General features: G+C 41.3%; 1 protein-coding gene across 6 annotated transcripts in view; it reads left to right on the top strand.

Moving 5' to 3' along the window:
* Positions 1-20,944, top strand: part of ELMOD1 (ELMO domain containing 1) — a 63,240-nt gene that overhangs the window by 17,566 nt on the left and 24,730 nt on the right. For 5 of the 6 annotated variants that reach the window (XM_076328192.1, XM_076328193.1, XM_076328190.1 and 2 more), the window contains exon 2: positions 11,664-11,758. In XM_076328192.1, coding sequence (XP_076184307.1) covers positions 11,742-11,758 — 17 coding nt within the window. In that variant the 5' untranslated portion in view covers positions 11,664-11,741. Of the gene's footprint in view, positions 1-1,659; positions 1,769-2,830; positions 2,963-11,663; positions 11,759-20,944 lie in introns of those variants that run through there. The other variant, XM_076328191.1, reaches the window with a different exon arrangement.

Here is a 20,944-nt window from a genome sequence, read left to right as displayed (position 1 = left end):
TCTTTTTTTTAGTAGTCTTATTTACGTATTTAAAAACAAAAATAAATCCCTACTTTTCTTTGTCCTTCAGGATGCTTCAGGTATTGAGACTTGTCCATGGTGTAGCAACAATTTGTTACTGCACTGATAATACTTGCACAATTGGGTGGGTGCGTGGGTGATAGGAATTGGGCACCTTAGTACAAAGCAGTCCTGCGGTCATGGAAGCTGTAGTCCTCTTCCATAGCTCTGACAGGCAGTTATAAGAGCAAGTCTCTTACTCCCTCTCCCACTCTGCTTTCACAAAGCTACATCCATATCAACATTGGCTTGGATGCATGCCATCAAACAGGTTGTGCCTCTCAAACACTAAGATCAATGTGGGGTTTGTTAAATTTGGGCTTTCTAGGCCTTCACACTGTCAGTGTTAAGGCAGTCTGAGGAGAACAGATGGATTCAAGGAGGAAAAGAGGAGTTCTTTCTGAACCATTTGAGGGAGGGAGGAAGGGAGAGGAGAGATGGTGCTCCCAGAGGAAGATATGGCAAACAGGACATATCCTGGGCACAAATTAAGAAAAGGCCATGCAATCTGCCCCAGCCATGTGGTGGGGGACCACAACAATACCTCCAAGGATCTGAGATAGTCATGTTGTTCTTTGAACCTTGTTTGTCCTGACCACCTACAGCACAAGTGTTTTGGTCAGGGCTTGTTGTCTTTATGCAACATCTTTGGAGTCTTTAGGCACCTATATGCGAACGAGATGCCCTAGAACTGCTGGATTGAGGTTTCCCTTTGGAAGAGAAAAATGCTTCAGCGTTTTTTTAATACTATAGGCTGTTTCAGTTGCAGTGGCTTTTCTTCCCAACCCCCCTTATTTATTGTGTTGTAGGCATTATTTGAAACTCTGAGGGATATTTTTCTTCCAGAGGGGGATTTGAGTGGTGCAGCATGAGCAAGGGAGTGCTCTTGCTCTTGCATCTTGAACATCCAGTTAACGTCGTATGCAAACCAAGCAACTTGGGACTAGATCTAAAGTATGAAAGATGAGATTGTGGTTACCATTCAGCCCAAAAACCAACCAACCAACAACAGTAACAACAAAAAACCCACCCACTTAAAACAACCAACCCACTGAATCTGGACAAAATTTTGGTCTGCACATTGTGCTATATCATACAGGTTACCATCTCAAGGATGAGATCAGTTCATATTACTGAATTATTATGGGTGTATCTGCTGCAAGTGTTCTGGGAGCTTGTTTTATTTATTTTCCTTTAGAAGTTTTTCTAACTATCACTTTACACTTATGAGGTAAAGGGTAGGACTGTAAGAAATGTATGTCCCACTATTCTAAGTAGAAAGAGATGCTGAAGGAAGATGACTTTCAGTGTTACATTGTGTTAAGAATAAGAGCATTATGCCAATGCTGTCAATCATCCTGTCCTAGTTTGTATTCTTCCTGGCTCTGCTTTGTTCTTCTTCCCCCTCAGTAATGGTGTTGCAGGAACAGTTTCCAATTGTCTTCATGTCTCTTCTTTCTGTTGTCTTCCCACGTTGTCTTCTCCCCTCCAATTTTCTGCTATCCAGCGTCCTTTTCTATCTGAGACTGGGCACCTGAAAGAAAGCAAATGCCTGGTAGGACTGAGAAGGAAATGGCAGAGGGAAGGAGAGCACCATGGCACCTCACACTTCCCTTGCCACTGACTTTTTTTCCTGCTTGGTTGAGAAAGGGCATCATGTGAAATTACCACATAAGGACGGTTCCTGGGCCATGCCTGAAAATGTTTCGTAAGTCTTGCTTACCAGCTGATATAACTTTATTGACCTTCAAACCATTTTTTCCATCTTTGCCTTTTGCAGATCTTCATTGCCTTTTCCTTTTGCTTCATCATGTTAGAGGGGTGTTTGTGTTACTGTATCCCTCCTTGCTATGAATGTCCCTGTTGCCAAACTCCATCCTAGCTTGCTTTCTCCACTCCTTATAGAAGCAGTGCTTGATTTTTTGGTGCTGCTTGGAGTTAGGTGAAGCTACAGAAGGGTGAAGTGAGTCTTAATACAGTCACTTTTTTACAGTTGTTCACAACCCTTGTTAATGGAAACTAAAACTTGGTAAGATACTTGTGACTCTTCCAAGTTGAAGAGTCAACTGGTAGCTGCTGGTACATAGTCCTGTCTGAACAACAGATTTGGGAAGATGCTCCTAAAGTGATTTGGTTTGGTTTTTTTTTAACCATGTTGCCGTTCAAAACTTTTCCCTAAAGAAGGGCTTAAACCTGTTTCAACCAAAGCATGGAGTTTGCAATTTTTATTGCAGAAACTTAAGAAAACTTTCTGGTTTCCATGGGCAAACAGATTATTTCTTGCACTTTTCCTCACCACAGACATTGGTAAAACCAGAGCAATCTACCCTGCACATGTTCTTCTGGGCAGCAAGTATGTAACCAGAGCTTCCAGCAAGGTCATATACTTGGAGGTGTCCTGGTTTCCTGCCTCCTGGGATGCAGAACATCTCACTGAGCAGCAAACAGGAGATGAAATAGTAGGCCATGAAGTTTGCAAAAAAACTGCGGTGGGATTTTTAGTCCTCTTGTCTGCAGATTAAGTATGTTGCTCATTTATTGTGGTCCCTCTGCAGATTGCAGGACCGCAGGCAGTTAACAGCTGATGCATAACACTTGCTATAGGGTGCTCACAGTTTCACAAATGTGGTGCTTCATGACATCATCTAACTGGCTTACTGCATGGGAGGTCATTATTCTTGAATCCTGTCTTAGAGAACAGTGCATCTGTAAAATTACAGAAGGACATGCAGAAACTCTCATGTACCCTACCCTTGCATGTCTGTTTCAGAGACCTCTGTGGAAAAGTTCTCGCTTGCATACCAAAGTAATCTGGATGCAGTGATGGGAAAACTGGGCACCACGTGAAGCAATTTTCTGTTAGATCAGTATTAATTGTGTCAGACCTTCACCAAGTTTCTGGGTAAATAAATTGCTTTATTCTTCTCTAGCTTGAAAGCTTTGTTTGGCCTTTGTCCTGACACCTCTGGTGTCCTTGTCTTAATTTTTTTTTTTTGTCAGTTAACAAAATAAATATGAAAGTCCTTAGTTCTACATGCTTTCAGTCTGATGCTTGGTGTAAGGTTGTATTGATTTAATGGCTGAATTAACTCTAGCTGGTACAAGCAAATATAACATGTTGGAGAGGTAGGGGAAAGGATAGAGCAAGCATCTCTGGTGTAATTCTATTGACATTGTAGATCTGCATGTGACCCATTGATAGTATGATGTTTCTTCCCCACAAACTACTGCATGTTAGGAATTGGTAGGGCTCTAAAGCAAATCTAGATTTCGGTTAATTTTAGTGGCAAGTGAATACTTCATCTTTGCCTTTTACCTTGTACCCTCCTCTCATCTAGGCAATGAGGTGGAAACCAAGGAGGGAAGGTAAAAGAGCATCAGTCATTCACTTTTGGAAACAGTAATTTTGGATTTTTTCCATGGAGCTTCTGCAGTAATTAGTCTGGGAGCTAACTAGGCAGCCTCTTTGGATTCTATGCATCCAGTCTTGTAGGATTTATTCTAAACTTGAAGGAATGTTGCTACAAAGTGTGATGTTTTATTTAGAACAGCCTTCCTCACAGTACAAGCTGTTGTATGGTGCATCTGGAAACAGAGCAAGTAGGCCAGAAACATGGCATTGCAAACCATGTAGGCACACACAAGCCACCCAGATGATGATGCTGTTCTCCTGGGTGAACTCATCAGTGGTCAAGTGAAAGTTCATGAGAAGTGGCTAAAAATTATGCCTTTTTAAAATGCATGAGGGGGGGGGGGGGGGGGGAAGTTGCTGTGGGTTGAAGGCTGTTTTCAAGCATGAGACTTCATTTTTAGCTGATATATCATCTACTCGGGCCTCTTCTGGATAAAATACACTTTCCTCAATAAGTAAAGTAAGCTTGTTAAGGATGGAAACATTATAGTCAGAGGCAACACTTGGATACTTTAATTCCTGTTGAAGTTAAGCATCTGATTACATTTCTAGAAGTTTACAGTACTCTGGGGTGTAGAGAGCTTCCTCTGCTTTTTAACTTCGTATTTAGTATTAGAAATAGAATGTACCCAGTGAAGTCCTCACCGGTGATCTGAAGTGACTTCATATAACTTTTGTCTTCAACATCTTTCAACACTGTAATTGACCAGAGCTAATAGAATTTGGTAAAAGTAGATTATTGCCACAGTTCTGCAGGGAAAATATGTCTGTATACATATATATGTCCTTTGTTGAATTTTGGGGATTTAGTTTGCTTTAAAAAGTCAGGTACAGAACCATAGCCTGTTTCTTTTAAAGGGCAGAAATCAACAATGAACTGCGGAGATGCTTCTACAATGCTGAGTTTTGGTTTGATGTTATCTTCATAAAACTGTGGGTTATCACTGAGCAAAAAAATCTGCTAAGGAATTGCAGTGTGTAGGCTGAACTGGATGGTATCAGAGGTAACTTACCATGTGAGATTTGACGAGTAAGTTTTCTTGAACCCAAATGCAGTCCTACATGACTGTCTCTTACAGGTATTGTAAGACCCTCTTGATGCTTCCATGTTTCTGTCTTATCTGTGACGCTATTTACCACTTTAAAGAGGCAGTAATGGTCTGAAGTGAAGTGCTAAGTTAGGACTACAGAGTTAGAGACTTTCAAAGCACTGTTCTGTGGCTTGGGGGAAGGGGTTTTTTGTGCTCTCCCACACCCCAACTCTGCTGTGATTTTAAGCTTTTATTCAGGGCTCTTTCTTTGTGTTGCTTAATTGTGTTGTATGTGCTCATGCTCACAGGCTCTTTTAGACAGCACTAAAATTTGGTGAATTTTGACTTCATGTCTAGTCTTTTCCTCACTCTCCTAGTGAAATACAGAAACATAAAATGTCAATTTGTGACAGAGATTAGGAGAGGAAAAAAAATCTTACTACCTGTGACAGTGTGACTGAAGTCAAGTCTTGCTTATTAGCTTCATCAATCAAGTGTGACACTTTGTTCCAAGACTTTCTTCTAAAGAGTGCTTGAAGTTGAATACAGCTTCATCTTGGGCACATGGAAATGAAAATACCCTTCTGTACTAAGATGGGAAACTGAGTTCACACAAAACAGGCATCCACTGTCGATCTTTGAGGTGGGTCCTGCCAGTGGCTGCATCTGTTGGTGTCAGGCAAAGCCACTTCTGAGCCAACACGAAGTGCTTTTGAACTCCACGGAACTGGGGTTTGAGGTGACCTGTTCCTGAGAGCCTTTTTGGCAATAGAGCCATTTCCCAGGATGTGTTCTGGGTTGGAGAGGTCTATGCACTGTTCTTGCTGTAACATTCAAAGACCTATAAATTACTATGCTACAATTGAGATGGTCAAAGATCCTCTGTTTTTACTGGGTTTTAAAATACATTTTTAAGTGACTTTTATTCCACCTTTGGGCATGAATGCAAGTCGGTAGTACAAGTTGAAGGTGCAAGTAGGTATATGTCTATTCCGTGGGATAGCCTGATTGATAAAGAATACTTGCTGAGAATTAGTATGGCTTGACCAAGCTGGGGTCCTTGAGTCGTTGGGGTTTTATTTGTATTTGGGGTTTTTGTGTGTTATATGGATACTGGCAGAACTCCTGTAGACTCTTATTCTTGAATTGTAGGTTCCTTAAAATGACTTGTTTATGGTCAGATTGAGTGGTGGAGGCTTTTGGGTGGGAGTGGTGGGGAGAGATGAGGTAGGGGGAGTAATCTTGTTCCATCCTCAAGCTAAGCTTGTTTCATGGGAAACACTGCAAATTATACAGGATTTTAGTGAGAAGTTGGTAGCTCTTAAACTGATAAAATAGCAAGGACTTGGGCACCCTGTCTGTTGTATAGAGTACTTGAGTATAACTGAGGATATCTGAGATCTCCCCATAAGAGTGACTGTGGGGGAAGCACATAATCAAAGGCTGAAAGGGACCTCAGAGGGTCTCCAGCCCTACCTGCTGCTCACAGCAGGGTCAGCTCTGAGGTCAGGCTTCTCAGGGCTTCATTCAGTTGGGGCTTGAAACCTCAAAGGATGGAGACTGCACAACCTCTCTGGGCAACCTGTGTCACTGCCTGAAAATTTTTCACCTTATATCCAGGCTGAACCTCTCCTGTTTAAGTTTATGCCTGTTGTTTTTCACCTTCCTGCCCTGCACTGCTGTGAAGAGTCCATCTAAGACTTCTCGATGACCATCCCACAGGCACTGGAGGTGCTGTTGGGTCCCCGCAAAGCTGTCTCTGCCCTGGGCTGAACAAGCCCGTCTCCCCTAGCCTCTCCCCCATCATCTCAGTGGCCTCTGCTTAACTCTCTCCAGTTTATTGGTGTCTTTCGTGTATTGTTGGGGCCCAAAACTAGACAGTATCTAAATGCGGTCCAAAGAGTCCTGAGTAGAGGAAGATAATCCCTTCCATCAATCTACTTACTGGCTCTGCTTGTGTTCATGCAGCCCAGAGTGCTGTTGTCTGTCTTTGCATACTGCTGGCTCGTGGCCAGCTTGCTATCCACCAGGACCTCAAGGGACATTTCATAACCTATATCAGCTATTCTTCCCCTTTCTAATTCTAGTTATTGCACATTGGTGTTCAGGATAGAGAAGCATTAACATTCCCATCAGGGGAAAAAAAAAAAAGAGGAATATACAGTAGCAAAACACTTTTGGTGACATAAGGCTCAAGATTGTTGTCTTTCACAAATAAATACACATAGGCTTTTGAGGTGAATGAGGGCTAGGTGGCAACCCAGGTTGCTACTGGAAAGAAAAGTTGCAACCTGAAATCAACATCATGATGTAGTTGGTGGCATTCAGCTCAGAAGAACCTACATTGAAATTGTAATAACTAAACCTAAAAATAAATGAATTATTTTTTTTTCTGTGCACTCAAGATGACTGATGCAATTACTGCCTTCTATTTTAAACGCGTCCTTTTTTTTTTTGTGAGGAGGAACGTTTGGATGAACTGTAATCTAATGATCCACATAAAGTCCTGTATTCAGCCTGCTCATCTTAATGGTTCTGATGATTTGTCTCTTCAGCACAGCTATTCTTTCTTTATAATTAGAATATAAACCTTCTAAAAATGTTTACAATATGCCAGGTGAGTCATTAGCTTGCAAGACAAACATTGTGAGGAAAACTACCTTGGTTTTATATTTCACTCTGCAAATATGGTGATTTGTATTAAATAAGACAACTTTTTCCATCAGTTGTATCTGCAGCTTTCTTGAAGACAAACAAAGCAAACACTCAGCTTCAGATAAAGAAGTGACTTTTAACACTTAATCCTGACTTCTTGCAGCCTCCAGCAACTGTTAACCTTTCAGATTGATGTGTGCTTTGCTATATTACTTAAAAGATCATAAAGAGCCACAAGAATCCAAATAGTTAATGTTTGTTTAAGGAAAGCTTCATTTATATTTTGAGATGGATCTTGCAATAGTATTGCTGTTCTACGTGTTTGTAGTAGTACTGCTTCTCTTCCAAGAAAAGCTGCAGCTACTTTTAGGAGGGGAAACTCCTGTCTGGTTTAAAATAAACTGGGTGAAACAATTGGCAGTGAATGGGTACGTGGGTGTGTTGTGGGAGGGAGGAGGAGGTTGATTTGCAGAAGTGGTGTGCTATGGGATAAAATCCTGCAAGCTGAGAAACTTGAGCATATGGGAGATCCAAACTGCATCCTTGCTCTGTCATCCTCAATCTAGAGCCTTAGAACATGAGTCTCTTCATGCCAAAGAGCAAACTTTAAACATTGGGTCAAGAGGTTTTCAGTGGTGGATCTGTGGTGTTGGTGTAAGCTACTTCTAGGGAATTAATGAAAGATAGCTAACGAAGCCAAACCTACTTGTCTTTAGGCTTATTCCAGCTGCATGACTTAAAATTAGAAAAGGCTGAAAAGCTGCCTACAAAAGGAGAAGAGGGGAAGCATCTTGCAGGTTCCTCTGTGAGAAAATGTGAGTGTGTGTATAGCTTAAAGCTGGAACACTTTCTTAGGCTGCAGGAAAACACAGCTGTAAGTTCACGAGTGAAACCATGTAAAAGTGCAAACTCAGGCTCTCGGAGTGGTGGGTGGGTGGTATGGCCAACTCCCCACTGGGTACCTGCTGGCTCTGGGCGTCCTGCTACAAGTCTGGCACTTTCTGACAGAAGTGATATTTCAAAAGTGCTGGAAGCTGAGTCTTCAGAAACTTGTATTTCAGTCTCCCCCAGTCCACAACTGCTGTCAACTTCTCAACTAAATTGTATAATTGTTGTGCTCTTTTTTCAACAAGCTCACAAACATTCATTACCCTGATTATATGTCACTTGTAGAAATCTTTTTCTCATATGTGTCTTCCTTTCCCACAAGTGGACCCTGAAAGCCTTCCTGATCTGCAGACATTCAACTTGCTGAGGAAACTCTTTCCTGAAGAAAACAGAAGGCTGTAAGCCAAGTCCCTCTCCCTGACCACAAATGCTTTTTTTCCTAAGCATGCTTAGTGGCAACTGACTGAAACTTTTTGGGCAAACTGAAGTGGTGTAAATGTCGTCCAAAGCTATAGCTGCTGTTCTTGTTTACTGAATGCTGTAACAACTTTACTGGAAATAAAATAGAGTACTAGTTTACTTCATATGGGATTTGGGTTTTTTTTTCACTTAAAAGAATTCTATTACATTTTGAGAGGAAAAGAGGTTGGCAGAAATTAGGTCTTGTGGCTCTACAGGCTTATGAATAGTCGAACTTACTCAGCTATGAATTGTGGTAACAATCTTTTTAAAGAGTTTAAACACTGTTGGTTTTTTTTCACAGAAAATCTTGACTGAACTCCCCTAGAGGATCACTTATGGAGGTATATGGAAATGGGGAATGCTGCCCTCCACTCCTACTTGTTTGAAGATGACTGTAAATTCTTGCCTCCTGATGTGGCTTCTCAGTCTAGCCTGGATGCAAATAGCTTAATGCCATGTGCCTGTGTGTCCCCACATAAGTCAATTATTGCAAGAATCGCAGAGCATGGCATTAATTTCTATCCCTGTACTTAGCAGATGACAGCATTTACAAAGCCTGTCTGCCAGACATGAAAGTAAACTTTTTACCTTATGAACCAAGACAGCAGCATAGACTCTCTGTACTTTCGTTTGTGCTGGAAGTCTTGCCTCTAGGTCTTGAAAACCTTCTTGATAGAGTGGAACTTGATTGCTTTGTGCTCCAGTGGAGGAAACTGCTTTTGAGGTCACAGCCTTTCCGTTAACCTGGTTGTGGGCTGGATCTGTGCTGTAGGGGACTAGCTGTTGAAGCCTGCAGGGTGAACAGTTCCTCTCCAAGCTGGAGGGCTTTGATGTTGACTTTCGTGGCATCAGGACTTCAGCTGTACAGTTTATTTCAGGTGACTTCCCTCCCACCCCCTTTTAATTAAAAGGTAGAGAGCAAGGAGAATTATTCTTGTAATTCCAAGGGTGGGCTTTTAAGAGATCCAAAATTGTCACTTTTAATGACTTGTCATGCTTGTTGTATCACTTAGTTATGCTTTTTCTTTGCAACCAGCGACCTTCCTTTGAGTTTAGCTTTCTCGGTAGAAGGCAGCGGTTTGTGGAGAGCAATGATGACTTCTAAAAATACAGTTTTTGAAACAATCTAATATTTAATGAGCATTCAAAATGAATTTATAATTGGCTGTAGCTGGTAACCATTCTTCAAGGGAGAATATCTTGAAGCTCCTACCGTGCCACATTTGGATGAGCCAATTCTGGAGTTCAGGCAAGTGGAACTCCTTTTCCCTTTAAAGCAGTAGTAAAGCAGCAGCATCACTTTCAGCAAGGACCTTGATCAGAATCAAGAAGGAGCTGACCTCAGAGGCTGAGGCCAGCACACACTTTTAGAGGGGGTTGATTTGACAGCTTCTGGCACTTCTGGTGTGTTCCTTACACTGCTGCCCTTATGGATCAAATACTGTGGTGAAGCTTCCTTTGTTCAAGTTGATGCTAAAAAGCTAAGACTCAGCTGTGAGAATCTTTCACAAACTGTATCTTTTAAACAGCAAATTACTAGACTGGAGAAGGGGAGCAGGTTACATCCCCTCCAGTTTTTGCCTATCTGCTGTGCTCCCTGTGCTTGCTGTCGTCGAGGACCTATCAAAAGCTGTAGCAGGAAGTGTTAGGAGCCTGCCTACTGTGTTCATTAATGAACCAGAGTTTGACGTTAGCACCTCTCTGCTCTTGCAAGCAGGTGTCACTGCAGCCAGTGACAATTACAGCTGTATTCAGGGGACAGCAACATGATTTGGCCAGTCAAAACCAATATAAATGAATGAATCTTTCACAGTTCAGGGATTGTATATTTTTAGCAAGCTGTATGTGATGTAATCCAACAAGATAGCTGCATTTTTCTGAACTTAAATGGTTGTTCTGTTGCTGTCAGCAGGCAACAGCATAATGTAAAACTTGCAAGTTACAAGAGGGAAAGAATATGAGAACAAGGTAGGGTAAGAAGATTTTTATCCCATCAGTGCTGTTAGGTCCTGAAAGAGAAAATAGGTTTGAGGTTCTCTAGATCTATAACTTTGTGACAAAAGAGGCCAGACTTTGAAGGCCTTCAGGTCTTAGCTGCTGCATGCAGTGCTAATGAAAAACAGGCTCTTAAATGATTTCTCAACAGCGCAGCTTTCATTCAGGCCTTCCTTTTTGTGTGGTTTGTATAGTACAGAGCTTGAAACTGTGGTCTTGTTCTCCTTTAAGTCTTGGATTAAGCTGTCCCAATAGCAGACGTGTAACAGTACTGTGTTTTCTGGCAGCAAGTAAGGATGTTTTATTGCCTTTTACAGGATACAGTACAGTAGTCTGAGAAGTCTGTGTCTCTTAGTCAAATATCACTTGTATGTGAATACTGCATTTTAGAAACCTGAAGTAAACAGGTGGTGACTAGGGATAGTCTGCAGTACATGGACAGGGTTATATTTATAATGTTTGTTCCTGTTCCCGAATTATGAATTCTTTATGAATTCATAATTTCATGAATTCTTCCTGTTCCTCTCCTCTACTGGAACTAAATGGTAATCATAATGGAAAATTAACGGTAGGACGCCAGATCTCAGAACGGATGGGCAACCTGGTCAACTGTATCTCTTTTAAGACATCATACGTATCATTTAGTAAAGTTGGTCACGAGGAAAGTTGATTACCTGACATCTATAGTGAATTAAATCAGGACCCAGTAGTAGCTCTTTGCTTACATGCTACTTTTACTCAAGGTCTGCAAGTACTGTTGCAAATTCTGGGGAATAGAGGACTTTCAACAGCAGAGCGAGCCAAGTGTCTCTTGAAACTGCCACTTGGAAGCTGCTGTGAACCAGACAGGTGTCTGAAGAACACAAGAAGTGTTTGAAATTGTCTAGATCTTTATTCAAGATTTCTCACTTAATTCTGTACTCTTAGTCAAATCTTTTACTTTTCTGAAAAGAGACATGGATAGTATAGTCAGGTCAAAGTATGCGCTCAGGCTGAAGAGCGTGAACAAATTATGATTTTTCATTTTGTTTTTATTGACATGAGATTTCTTAACATCTTTCCCATGTATTTCCATAGATGTTTGTTTCAAGAGCAATTTAGAAGACTGAAGTACCACTTTTTCTTTGTTTAGTAAATACATCTCGATTCTATTTCTACAGCACTGATATCGCCTGCGAAGAAGAGGTCATCAGTGATCAATAGATTACGGCTCCAGCAACACAAACCAAACCGTCACCATGAAACACTTCCTGAGGTAACTGTTCTGTATTTTTTCAAAAGTGTTAAATTATTCTAATTACTTCTGTGCTGCAGTGAGTTAAGTGTTTTAGCTGTTACCAGTAGTATAGAAGGTGTAAACTAGTTTATACTTGATTGCTTTCTGTTCACCTAGATTTCACTATTTAATTAAAGCTGTTTTAATTTAAAATTTCCTTTCCAGTTCTTTATAGAAGCAAAGCATGTGGGAACTGTCTTATAGGAGCAGTCTTACATCAGGGGAAAATAGGAGAAACAGTAATATAGAACAGTGCCTGAAAAATGTTGGGTTTTTTCATTCCCATTCTTGCCTGCTCTCTGGATTTTTGGAGTGTTACTTGTGAAAGCGGAGAAGGGGAGATGCTTGGTGAAGGTGTGCAAATGTTTTTGAAGCCAGTTGTGCTCAATTTGGGGAGAAATGTCTATTACTTGCTCCTAAGTATGACTTGCAGTTGTTTCTCTATAAACCAGGGGTAGTATGGGAGACTTGCAGATACCAGCTGTAGGTGCAGAAAGCCCATGTTGTCTTTGTTCTGTAGTCAGTGGAGAGAGTTGAGCACTCCTAGAAACTAATACCGCTCAAGAGCTTAATTTGTGTATAAACCAAAGAAATCATATTCTGTCTGGATGGGAAAAACCTTTTCAAGAGGGCTGAAACATATGCTTCCGTATAGAGCATCTGTCACCATATTTTTGTCTCTTTTTAGACTGTTTATAGCAAAGAATCTTATACACTGTGGGTGTCAGCATCATTACCTCTAGGCTGATCGTTTGTAATGATTTTGCTGCCAAGCCAGCCTCGGCTTAAGCATTTCTGTAGAATGGTTGGGTCAGTTTCCTCAGGTATCTTGAGCCAGCTGCAAAAGGACTCTAAGCAGGACATACACAGGTTAAAAGTATAAAGCGATTACTTATTTGCTAACACCCACAAAAGACAGCTAAGATGTAATGAGCCATTAGGCTAAGCATTAGTGTGCTCACTACCCTGACAGGCACCAGTCAGGAGGGAAAGGATTGGGCCCTGCAGCTCTGTGGCACTGATCCTGGGTGGTCCCAAGTCTTTCACCAACTCCATTGATACTGGTCCAGTGGCCTGATGGTTAACAACTAGCCTGGTTAACATTCCTGCGGTGCTTTTTCCCTTTACAATTTTATAACATCCCATGTTGGAGCCTTCCTTCTTGGATCCTGCTATGATTTCCATCTCAGCAGTCCTACCTCTGTAATTTTTACCTTTCTTCCTCTGTACAAACTTCTTCAGCAGCCTGGCCTTAAGGTCACAAACTGGTTCCATACGGGATCTGGGCTGTGAATCCTGCATAAATGGGACTCTACCATCCTGTGAGTGGGGTGGGAGCCTCCAGCTGGGGTCACAGAGGGTGTTGCAGCTTGCCCCCTTGATGGCCTAGTATCTTTTGAGCATAATGTAATTTTGCTCTGTCCTGATGAAGGTGAGCTGCTGACAACTTCCAAGCTACCAGCTCTTCCCTTACTACAGTAAAAGCTTTGCTTCTCCCTTTAAACTGCCTGTTCTGCCCTCCTCTGGCTGTCCCGGCCTCTTGGTGTTTTTTCCATGTTGGAGAAAGCATGCTGTTTTGAATATTTAAGTTCCTGAGCCTGCCTTGAAGAAACTACCTCCTGCTTCTTTTCATGGTATTTCTAAAATCAGTGAATCCTAAAAGATTTGAGAAGTCTTGATGGTGTTAATTTCTCTTAAGTAGCCAAGGTAGATCCTCTGAAAAGCAATTGCTTATCTAAATAGCACAGTTTAGGACTTTTGTTATGTAAAGTCCAGTATTCCAAATCCTGAACAGAAAGTCAGATTGGGGAGGCGGGGGAATACAGAGCACCTCAAATAGGAAAACACTGTTGAAATAGGAAAGCTATTCTGTTAACTTACAAGCATCTGGATTTTCTTGTTTTATGTTAATCCTTTGACATGAACTGATATGACTATTATACTCCTCATATTTTGTAAATATAGCAGAAATATGGGGAGATTAAGAAATAAACTGGGGTCATCCTCCAAGAAAAGCACTTACTGGGGATAGTGAGTTCTGTTGTATGTGTTGTGGATGCAGGTTTGTGTGATAGGGAATGAGGCAGTAAAGTTTGAAGCTGCAGGGACATCTGTGTGCAAGACAAGGATATTAAGCCTTCCAGCTTGGAAATCAGCTGGAAAATGAACAAGTTAATGTATATTGTGTCTCCTAGTGTTTGTCCATTACCAGTAGCAGCAGCCACCCATGAGCTTGCTAAAAGCATCCTTAACTGTTTGTGAAGATCAAATGCAGGGCTGAATGTGGTGTGCTGATGGTGAAGGACTGCTCAGTGGCACAATGTTTTCCTTGTTGCACAACATGGAGCAGATACTGGACTAGCTGATGCCATAGATTAAACTCTTTGGTTTCAAACAGAGGTAGTTAAGTCTACACAAACTGCAAGTCATCTTGTTGACTGCAACATAGAAAATGCCATAAAACAGATGGAGAGAGGAGCAGGGCTTTCATCTGTAAAGTTAAGATAACCTCAGCTGCTCTCTCTAAGTAGTGATAGTAGTTTACCTGCAGCAACTTCATGCAGCAGATATTCACCTGGAGACCCAAGGAGCACTTTCAATGGTGGCTTTCAAATCCACCTTGTTGTAAGAGAAGACCTGTAGGCAGATGCCATTCAGCTCTGAGTTAGGTTTGTGTACTGGAGGCATGCTGTAGTCTCTGCTACTACTATCAAAGGGCAAGTCTGCATATGCTGCATCAGGGCTCTCTGATGGCTACTGGAGTTTGTCTTCTAAACAAAATACTGCAGATGTGAGTACAGATAATGAGGAATTAGTGTAACTTGCATGCTGCTTTTGCTGTGCCTACTATTCATCTGTTGGACCACTGACACAGCTTTTTATAATCAGCTTGACATTTTCTGTCTCTCTTTTGACATACTGATATTAAATACAAAATAGACTGAATTCTCCTCCCCTCCCCCCCCCCCCCCCCGACCTTTCCATTTAAGATGCCCTGTTTAGTCTTCAACCATTCTGTTATTCTGTGGTTAGTAAGGTTGAAAGACAGCTCTGGAAATCAAGTCCAACCCCCTTGCTCAAAGCAGGGTCAGCTACAGGAGGTTGCTCAGGGCTGTGTCCAGTCACATTTTGAGCATCTCCAAGGATGGAGACTCTGCAGCTGCTCTGAACAACCTGTTCTGATTGTTTGATGACCCTTACAATTTAAAAACAGTAACAAAACAAAAAAACACCCTTATGTTTAAATGTAATTCCTGCAGTTCTGTCTGTGCCCATTGCCTCTTGTCCTGTCAGTGGGCACCCCTGAGAAGACTCTGGCTTAGTCTTCTTTACTACCTCCATCAGGTATTACCCCCTCAGTACAGGAAAGGCGTGGACCTGTTGACCTGTTGGAGTGGGTCCAGAGGAGGGCCATGAAGATGATCAGAGGGATGGAACACCTCTCCTATGAAGAAAGGCTGAGAGAGTTGGGGTTATTCAGCCTAGAGAAGAGAAGGCTTCGGGGAGACCTTATTGCAGCCTTTCAGAACTTAAAGGGGGCTTATAAGAAAGATGGGGACAGACTTTTTAGCAGGGCCTGTTGCGACAGGACAAGGGGTAATGGTTTTAAACTGAAAGAGGGTAGACTTAGGCTAGATATAAGGAAGACATTTTTTACGCTGAGGGTGGTGAAACACTGGCACAGGTTGCCCAGAGAGGTGGTGGCTGCCCCATCCCTGGCAACATTCAAGGTCAGGTTGGACGGGGCTCTGAGCAACCTGATCTGCCCACAGCAGGGGAGTTGGACTAGGTAACCTTTAAAGGTCCCTTCCAACCCAAACTATTCTATGATTCTATGATTTATGCACATAGATAAGATCCCTCTGAGCCCCTAGCTCTCAGTCTGTCCTTCTATGACAGGTGCTCCAGTCCCTTAATCACCTTCATGGTCCTTTGTTGGACTCTCTCCAGTATATCCATGTCTCTCTGGTACTGGGGAGCCCAGCCCTGAACACAGCACTCCAGATGTGTCTCACTGGGGCTGAGTATAAAGTATGATCAGTATGATCCACAAATACATGGAGATTTAAGGGCCTCACATGAAAGGCAATGGAAAAGGTAAAACCTTGAATGTTGACTGCTCTTCCACAATTGACGCAATTGCTTGGTTTTGTACAAGTAACGCTTGTACATCCTCATATTTAAAGGAAGTAAAAAGATGCTTGCTCCATGCCATTGAAAACACTGGCTAAACTACATTTTACGTGAAGGCGATGAATTTGTTACTACTGATATTTAGAACAATAGACAAGTATGTAATATCCCTTTAAAAACTTACGGCATAATGCTTTTGATGTGTGTGTTTACTTGAGGTGTGGGGTGGGTTTTTTGGTTTTGGGTTTCTTCTTTGTTTGTGTGTTTTGTCTTTAAGACATACTTTGAAAGGTAGTCTTTACCTGTTGCAAAATGGCTCGAATCTGAAGTTACCTATCTTTGCTAACCGTCACCATCTCTAACTGGAAAGTGAAATTCTCGTTGTGAAAGTAACTTATAAAATGTGTCTCATAGTACATTTCTAACACAAAGTTCAGCCATTGAATGAGACAGTAATTAAAAAGAGATTAGAAGATACATGTTGTGGTGCCATATAATAAGACTGCTTTTAATAAACTGAAGTCCTACAGCATTTGAACAATTGCAAAACTTCAAAATAAGTCCTAAATTGAATTGGTTGCTTGTGCAGTCTCATTTCTCAATCTGAATTACTTCCTCTAGTCCTGCCTTTCCCAGGACTGTATTGCACAGCTGAATAGCAAAGAAAGGGGCTGTGCTTACAGAAACCGTGGCTGCTTTGACATCTAGATCTTTTATAAGAATATAATTTAATGTAACCGAAATTAATCTCTGGCTTTTCATCTACCTGCTTTAAACAACTGCTGCTTTCCAGTGGAAGGAGAAGCTTTTTTAAACAGACAGTCCAGTACTTGGAATAACTCTAAATCGCTAAATTTAGGGGAGAGCTGTTGGCCAGCAAACTACAGGATTCTTGCGCTCATATCTCAAATCCAAGGCGATGTCTAAATGAAAATAGCTGTTCTAGGTTTCTTTTCTTTCTCAGCTTGCTCTGATAGGAATAATTCATAAAGTCTGAAATATACTTATGAAATAATAAAACTTTCTCAGTTAAATACTTAATCTTTCAGTGCCTTTTTTTTTGTAAAGGGATTTTGAGGAGTCTGTCAGTGACACTTCCATTTTGACTAACTTATCTTAAACATCTGAAATAACAACAACTTGGAGAACCAACTGTAGCAGACACTTAAGTTTTCTCAATAAATCCTAGAAACTTGACACCTTCTCTTAATCTACTGCAAAACAGTCTGTAAGCACTAGCAGATTTTAAGCATAAGTTCTGCCTTGCTGGAGTCACATCAGATAAAATGAAAATCAAGTCAGCAAAAAGCAAGAGCAGGGAAAGTGTGGAAAGCTGCTGTTAAAACTACTCTTATGTCTTCCTTAGTTGCCACGGTGACTTGCTTTCATGTCTAAATGGAGAGAGAAGGTGGATTTCAGTTGTCAAGTCTGCAAAGGCACAGACTGAACAAAAATTTCTTGTGTTCTAAGGGAGCTAATAGCAGGTTTGCCTATGGCAGAAATGGTGATTGGTACGTTACTTGTTGGTTGATCTTGTATACAAACTGTAAGTTATACAAATAAACAAAAGATAGTCAAATTAATTAACCCCTAACAGGGTAATATCACTTGCTTACTCATTTGGACAGCTTGTCATCCATAACTAACTCATGTGTCCTTGACTTCTCAAGCTGTAATCAGAATTCTCAGGAAGGAAATGTTGATGTGTAACATTTTCTTCTCTGAGCTGAGTATGTCCTTCAGGAAAAATAGTTGTGTAAGAGTCTTTCCTATCCATAGGACCTAAAATAGGACACACAGGGAAGAAAAAAAAAATGTGTAAGTAGATTCAGTGACTCTTATTTCATTCTTTTAAACTGGTGGGTTTGGGGGAGGGGGTTGTTGGTTTTTGCTTGCTTCCCCGCCCCCACCCCCCCACATACACACTTTGAAGTCCAGCACTGGGTATTTAGTTGAAGTTTTCATTTTACCCAAAGTATTTGTTCTGTTTGTTACTAGCTCTGAAAATACTAAGGTTCTGTTACCGGGGTAGTGAATAAGCACCTTCTATTCTATTAGTTTAAAAAATGTTGCACAGTAATTAATTTCAGTAATTACTTTCCTTCATGTCAGTGAAATACTGCATGTTGCATTATACATGCATCTTGATATTTAGGCGAACATACCTCACACAGGAAAGAGCTTCACAGAAACATTAGACAACTTTGGAAACCTTTTGCTCAATTTTGCTCCTGCCTGTTTATTATGGAAAAGGCTGGCTGGAGCCAGTCACTTTTAAATAAAAAGCCAGATATGAAAATGTGATGTCATACTGTCACTGGAGAGAGATGTAAATTCTAATAACCATCACGTGTGCCGTTCCCATCACACTGACCCACATCAGTTGGGCTAGTTGAGGGCAAACCTTGAGACCCCTTGTTGAGAACCGCTTCTGTCCTTCCCTTTGCAATGTCAGTGTGTGAAGCAACATGCTCGGTTCTCTCTGCTGCTTGCTGCTGTGTGCTTTCTTACCCCAGGCAGAGCAGCGTGTGCTGTTGAGAACAGAAGTGCTGTGACTGCAGCAGTGGTATTCTTACTTTGTGCTCTTTTTGGCTCTAAATTTCTCTGTGTCTTGCAAGGATCCTAGAAATTGTAGAACCCCCTTTCTTCATCCCCTCCCTCATGGAAGAGAGCTCTGTTATTGCTGATATAGATTGGTTGCTTGCTTGGTTTTGCAGCATTCCTATTAGTCCTTGCAAGGTACTTTTTTTGGTTGAAGCTGTTCTTAGCAGAAAATTAGAGTTGAGAAATAGTGACATACAGCAGGGAAGATATGAAAGAGTTAAAAGTAGTAGAAGAGCAAGGAATAAGGAGAGGTGAAATAGATGCATATACCAGCCCTTAAGTGATGTTTGCTAATTATACAGAAGACGACTCTGTTTTGTGGCACTTCAGGCTATTGTGGCAGTAGCTTTAAGCACTGGGTAGTATTCTGTAAGTCTCTTCCAGACATGCAAGGGAATACTTCTCGTTCTGATTTTTTTTTTTTGTCTTGGAACCCAAGTAACAAGTACATTTTTCTGTTGTATTGACTTCAGAGTTTAGTGACCCTTTCTGTGAGCCAAGTTGGCAGAACTATGCTGAGTTGTGTTGGTATTGCTCAGGAGCTAACAGGTAACTTCTGATGTCCAAGCAATTGGCAACAACGACTGGGAATGTGTAAAACCCTGACTTCTCATGGGAGGATGGCTGCATGTGTTTCCACTCATACAGCATCCTTGGCAAGGGAACTGCCTGTTGATTGGGCCTGAGCACATCAGCATCTTATTATGCAGATTTTTCTTTGGTTTATCTGAACAAATGTTTGTATGAACTCTTGTAATGCACTTTGCGTGTATAAGCACAAATCCGTAGGTCTGTACAGCTGCATGTAATACAGAAGGAGGAGAAGGAGCTTGTATCAGGATGGGGAAGAGTAGAGTGCAAGTCTCTGAGGAACATCTTCATTTCTGTAATACTTCTGTTCTTAAAGCTCACCTCAGGATCCGAAGTATCGCTGTACATGACTACACAAACTGCTAGTGAAGCACACCTATTTTCTGTGCTGAGAAAACCTTCAAAGGCAAGCAGAAAAAAAACCCACCCAAAAACGCAGAAGAGACTGAGTGGAGAGGACGTTTGGAATCAGACTCTAAAACAAACCAGAAGCTAATGCCACTGTGCATTAGCATTAGTCAGACACGTGGCTCATGCTGCGCTTCCGTGTGGGTTCTTGTTCATGATACTCTGTTTTGTTTTATAGCAGCCAGTGTCTCCACTCTGCTTACATGAACTGAAGTGCGTAGCAGCTAAAATAAAATTTGTCTTATTTAATCACTAGTGTGCTTTTATTACAGGACTTCTGCAAGCAAGAATTCCCTTTTATAAAGAACAACCCCTTGAAACCAGACCTGTGTTACTTTTTATGCCATTCATGTTACAAACAGAAGATTTCAACTGTTGTAAGCTTGAGATGGCTGAGTAGTAGAAAATTGAAGGTATCCACAAAGGCTTTCTTCTATAAGTTACCTAGTCAAAACTAGTGTTTGTCTGTTTTATTAGTAATAGCTGCTAAGTATATTTTAGTGAGTCACAGATGTAGTGTTTGCGTGCTGTAGTGACTTTTTTTTGGTAGACGCATTTTTATTAGTTAATGTTTGTGCAAACCATAGCCAAAGCAAAACTTCAGTGGGGAAGGTGGTTGCAACCATGGAAGATCACAGGTCAATCCCTTTCAGAGTTTTTCCTTTGATTTGCAAATCTGTCATTAAGCCTAAAAGCAGCAACATATAATTCAAATGCACCTAACAAGTTGTTGCGTCTTTCCCTACACCACCACCCCCCCACTGCCCCAGAAATTTATCCACATCACACAATACAGTAAGAAACAAGGGTTTGAGTGATGAAATGGGTTGTGATGTTTCAGCCCTGGAGGCAATTAAATGTAGGCATGAGCTTTCTTAAAGGAGGTGTGGTTTTTGTGGGAGCTACCTTGCTCGTTAGAAGGAAATCTTCTCACATGGGCTGTTAACATGAAGTCGAGTCTTTCCTCCCTTCTTTTGGTATAAATGAGCTTTCTGGGCAGTGAGTTGCTCTAATAGAGACCTAACCTTTGGAAACAAAGCGGGCAAAAAGAAAGCAAGTTTAACTTCTTACTACAAATGTATGGTGAAAAGCCAGAACTTTGTTTTACTACATTCCACCTTCCAGTTTGGCATTAATCTCTTGTATTTGTTTCTCTGGACCTTCAGCCTGAGTACAGAGCTGTGCTGTGCTGAGGGATGGCTATAGATTGTGTTTTGATTCTTCAGGGATGGTGGACTAGTCAAATCTGTGAAGGTTGATATCCGATCTCTACTAAAAAACCAAAATGCCCAGTATTAGCCTGTGGGGTTTTTTCAAGCCACTATTAAAGGTTGCAGTTGAAGGCATTAGTTGACTTTTATGTGAGATTGACTCTTTAACTGACTTACACTTCTGACTGTTGGAAACTTAAAGAATGGCTGCTTGGCT

This window comes from Aptenodytes patagonicus, chromosome 1 (genome assembly GCF_965638725.1).
Source record: "Aptenodytes patagonicus chromosome 1, bAptPat1.pri.cur, whole genome shotgun sequence".
NCBI classification, from domain to species: Eukaryota; Metazoa; Chordata; class Aves; order Sphenisciformes; family Spheniscidae; genus Aptenodytes; species Aptenodytes patagonicus.
Note: the sequence above shows the minus strand (reverse complement) of the source record. Positions and strands in the feature narration are given on the sequence as shown.